This window comes from Colobus angolensis, unplaced genomic scaffold (assembly GCF_000951035.1).
Source record: "Colobus angolensis palliatus isolate OR3802 unplaced genomic scaffold, Cang.pa_1.0 Scaffold143, whole genome shotgun sequence".
Lineage (NCBI taxonomy): Eukaryota > Metazoa > Chordata > Mammalia > Primates > Cercopithecidae > Colobus > Colobus angolensis.
In genome coordinates, this window is record NW_012114522.1 from 3,351,410 (window position 1) to 3,356,143 (window position 4,734).

Below are 4,734 nucleotides of genomic sequence, written 5' to 3' on the forward strand. Positions count from 1 at the left end.
TGATGGTGGTGGTGGTGGTAGTTGTGGTGATGGTGGTGGTGGTGGTAGTTGTGGTGGTGGTGATGGTGGTGGTAATGGTAGTTGTGGTGGTGGTGATGGTGATGGTGGTGGTGGTGGTAGTTGTGGTGGTGATGGTGATGGTGGTGGTAGTGGTAGTTGTGGTGGTGGTGGTGATGGTGGTGGTGGTGGTAGTGATGATGATGGTGGCAGTGGTGGTGGTGTGGTGGTGATGGTAGTGGTAGTGATGGTCTTTGTGGTGGTGAAGGGTGGTGGTAGTGATGTGGTGGTCGTGATGGTAGTAGTAATGGTCATTGTGGTGGTGAAGGGTGGTGGTAGTGGTGGTGTGGTGGTGGTGGTAGTGGTAGTGATGGTCACTGTGGTGGTGAAGGGTGGTGGTGATGGTGGTGGTAGTGGTGGTGGTGGTGGTGGTAGTAGTCATGGTCATTGTGGTGCTGAAGGTGGTAGTGGTAGTAATAATGAAGGTGGTGATTGTGATGGAAGGCAGCAAACATTTACTGAGCATTTACTAGGGAACCCACATCCTACCAAAGTGCTTTATTTGAATTATCCCAATTTAATAGTCACAACAACCCTTTGAGGTAGATATTACCATCAAACTCGTTTTATCTATGAGGAAACTGAAGTTACATTCCTTTCCAGGGTCACAGAGGAGGGAATTGGCAGAGCCAGGATGTATTGAGACCATCTGACTCCAGAATCCATGCTCTTAACCCCCATGTTCAAATTCCTCGGTGAGGCATGAATACGGCACTAGCAAATCACTGTTTTCACTGGTTAACATTCCCCCACCCCACTAAGAGGGGCAGACAGAGCTCAGAACCTGGGGGTTCTGATACCGCGTCCCAGTCCCACTGGAGGTCCTGAGGGACCCTGGGTGCAGGGGAGGGTGGCCAAACCTGTGAGCTGCAAGATCTGGTCATCAAGGTGCGTCACGGCCTCGTCATGCATGACCTGGCCTCCGATGACAAATTCCAGGCGTCCTTCCTCTAGGAGCTGGCGGACCTTGACATGGGCAGGCAGAGAGAAAAAAGCCAGTTACAGCTCCTGAGCATGGCTGGGTCTGTGGGGGACATGCTTAACAGCGCCACTCCCCACCCTTGCTTACTCTGCAAAAGCAGGGCAGTGTCTGTCCTGGTCCACACTGTGTCTCCGCCACCTAGAAATCACGCAGCCCTCAGGGGGCATTTGAGATATATATTTGTATATATAAGATTTTCTGAAATCTTATTTTATTAAATAATTCTAAACTTCAGAAAAGTTTCAGAAATAGAACAAAGAGCTCCCATATCCTTTGCCAGGGTTCACTCATCACTACCGCTTTTAACCTATTTGCTTAACACCCCCATCTCTACACACATAACACCTTTATTCCACCTTTGCTGCTAACCAAGTTAGCAACAGCATGCCCTTGACGCTACGCACTTCAATATGTGTACACACAGCTGTTTATAGGCGGTGCCTTTGGTTTGTTTCTTAAGGTACACTATTTGTAGATCATTCACTCAACAAATGTTAAGTGAGCACCTAGTACACAACCGGCACTATTCAGGCACTGGGGGTTCAGCAGTGAATGAAGCAGGCAAAAATTCCTGCCTCCAGGGAGCCCCGCCACAAGTTTCCTGCCCAGGTCTTCACTGGGCCACGCAGGCCATGCTTCTCTTTGAGGGCTAGGAGACAGACCACTGGGTTTGGTGGGGTCCACCTGAAGAAGCATGGGCCGCCCACAGGATACCCTGGAAAGGCCTGCCTCGAATCAGGCATGGCTGGCCCAGAATCCCACCTGCCGCTTACAAGCTGTGTGACCCCAGGCCAGTAGCCTGCCCTCTCTGAACCTGGAACGTCTCTTTAACTCGAGGTAACAACCCCACTCTCTGGCAGCATCAAGTGGCCGTTGGATGTCTGGCTCCTTCCCGTGACTCTGGTGGGACCTGGTGGACACCCTGCTCTCTCTTCTTGGCTTCACTCCCTTGAGCAAGTCGCTTGGCGTCTCTGAACTTTATGTTCAGCAACTGTTCTGAAGGCAGGTGGATACTGGGGAGGAAACTAAGAACCCCTGAATATCGTCCTGGGTGCTCACACCAGGGCTTCAATCTTGGCATGACCTCTCTGCAATGCGGCGGTCACCCCCGCTTAATGGAAGTGGAATATGCGGTTCACAGAGGCTAGTTGTGTCCCCCGGTGCGGGGGCAGGATGGGACCCAGGCTGCCTCACTGTGCAGCGGGGACTCTGACTCTCCATCCTGTATGAAGTAACCTGCTGCCTACCCTCGAACCACAGGGACTGTCGCACCCTCATCAAGGGTCATCAGACCCCGGGCCCAGGGGGCCAGGCAGCCAACACAAATAAGAGAAGAAGGTGAGGACTCAGGGACACCTGGGATGCCTGGTGTCAGGAGGCACTGCTGACTTAGTGCCAGCTGGCACAGAAGTACACACCTAGGTTGCCAGAGCTGGCAGTTTTTTCAAGAATAGACAGAAATTCAGGATTAAATTGAAAGCAATCTCTCCCAGGCATGGAACTGACCATAAACTTTGATCTAAACAAAGCTTGTGAACAGCCTGGTGGGGTTTTGGCCCTGTGGTTTACGCCAGCCTGGCCCTGGCCCTGGCCCTGGCTAGAACTGCCCCACTGAGTTTTCCGCCTGGGTCTTCGCCAGGCCACTGGGCCAGCTGAGTCACCTGGTGACCTCGTTACCTGGTGTTTCTGCTGGTCCGAGGCGACGCCATCCCACCACAGCCGGAAAAACTCCTGCTCTACGGCGATGAACCGGCGCTGCTGGCCACGGGCCAGCTCTTCCACCACTGAGGTGTAGACATTGGCGGCGTACGCCTGCATGCTTTCCTGGGGGAGGGGACAGCATCACACCAGCCCCAGTCCAACACGACCAAGTGTCCCTGGGGCCCCTGGCATTCGCTGGCTGTGTCTGCACAGAATTGGGGGCTCTGCCCTTCCTTCCCTGCTGCTCACTCACCACACAGCTATTAGGCACCCGCTCCACACCAGGCTCTCCCCACTGGATGGGATCGTGCTCTCCTGGGGGAGAGGGACGGGGAAACAGATACCCTGCATGGGCAGAGACACGTGCCCTCCCAGCTCAGGGGTCAGAGACAGCTTCCCAGAGGGGTGAGCAAGCTGGGCCCTGAGCGTGCAATTAAGGGGGCTGGGCCCTGAGTGTGCCATTGAGGGGCAGCACGGGAAAGTCTTAGGGCCCAGTGGGGGTGTGGTCCAGTGACCCCAAAGGGGCCTGCTGGGTCTGAAATGATGAAAGCTGGTGCTGAGGGGAGGAGCTCCCCAGGCTGTCCCCGAGGTCCAGCCGTCTGCCTGCCCAAGGCTGGGAGCTCCAAGGACCAGAGCTGCGGTGTGTTCCCGTCCGAGTCCCCAGGGCCCTGCACTCGGGGTGCCCACAGAGGGCTGAAATGAATGGAAGGAGCATTGAGCAGGGAGCCAGGAGGCGTGGGACTTATTCCCGGGTGACCTTGGGCAAGGCACCAACCCTCTCTGGGCCTCGGTTTCCTCCTCTGGAAACTGGCTGTAGTGGGCATGCTTCCCCTACCCTTCACAGATGGGGAAACTGAGGCTCAGGGACCAAAGCCCCTCGCCCAAGATCCTGAGCACAACCAGGAGGTGACCACAGGTCCACCTTCACCCATGTCCTAGGGGGCGGAGGACGCTGAGCTGGCCTCCAATATTCAGCCCCGCAGGGGACCAGCCCGGCCCCTTCCTAGCGGGCACCTGACATCCACCTGCTCTGAAGCCAGCCCCACCCTCTCCTGCTCCAGGCTTCCCTGGGAAATGGGTTACTGCTGTCAACCCCCATGCCCCTCCCCAGCCGGGAATGCAGGGGCCCCTCCAATCTGCAACACCTCCAGAAGGGGTAATGGGGGTTCAGAGGCAGGAAGTGACTGGCTCGAAGTTAGCGACGCAACCAGTCAATAGCAGCGTGGGGTCCTGAACCCACTGGGCCTCCTGCGCCGGCATCGGGCCCCGGGACACAAACCCACACTTGGATTCCGCGGGGAGAGGGAAGCTGCAGCCTTGGGGGCGCGCGGGGCGTCGTCGGCACCTACCTGCACAGTGTAGACCCAACCCACGTCCATGTGGCTGTGGGGCACTACGAAGGCCTGGATGGGGTCGGCGGACTGGACCCCCGGCGGTCGCAACAATAGCAGCGGTGCCAGCAGCGGCAGCCAGCGAAGCTGCCGCATCCCTGCGGCCGGCCGGGAAGGAGCCTGGCCCACTTCCGGGTCCGCGAGGGGCGGGGCGACCGCGCGGGCGGGGACGCGGCCCATTGGCTGCGGGCGGGGGCGGGGCCCATTGGCTGGCGCCTGCACGCCAGCTCCGGGAAGCGCGGGAAGGGTGAGCTGCAGGCGCGGGGCCCGAGGGGGGCAGGGCGCCTGCTCTTTGAGGTTTAGCTTTCCATCCCCGTCTCCAGCTTCCTGGCCTTCCCCCCGTCCAGCCTTTCAGCCCCATCTCCCCAAAGCCTGCCAGATCTCCCCCAACCAGAGGAGACCCCTCCTCGCCCAAAGCCCACACTCTGGTGGTGCCTCTCGGAGCGTGTGCCTCTTCGCAATACCTGCTTCCCACCCTCTGGACTCGGCTCCGGGATTCAGAAACTGCCATTCAAAATTCAGCTCAGCACGCACCCTGTGAGCTCGGCCACCAGGAACCTTCCCTGATGACCCTTTCCTTCCTCTCCCTCGCGTCGAAACCCC

At 57.8% G+C, this 4,734-nt stretch overlaps 1 protein-coding gene across 2 annotated transcripts in view; it reads right to left on the minus strand.

Moving 5' to 3' along the window:
* Positions 1-4,258, minus strand: part of MAN2B2 (mannosidase, alpha, class 2B, member 2) — a 46,565-nt gene extending 42,307 nt beyond the window's left edge. For both annotated transcript variants that reach the window (XM_011935415.1, XM_011935414.1), the window contains exons 1-3: positions 4,090-4,258; positions 2,717-2,863; positions 918-1,023 (exon numbers count right to left, since the gene is read on the minus strand). In XM_011935415.1, coding sequence (XP_011790805.1) covers positions 918-1,023; positions 2,717-2,863; positions 4,090-4,227 — 391 coding nt within the window. In that variant the 5' untranslated portion in view covers positions 4,228-4,258. The remainder of the gene's footprint in view (positions 1-917; positions 1,024-2,716; positions 2,864-4,089) is intronic.
* Between the last annotated feature and the right edge of the window lie 476 nt (positions 4,259-4,734).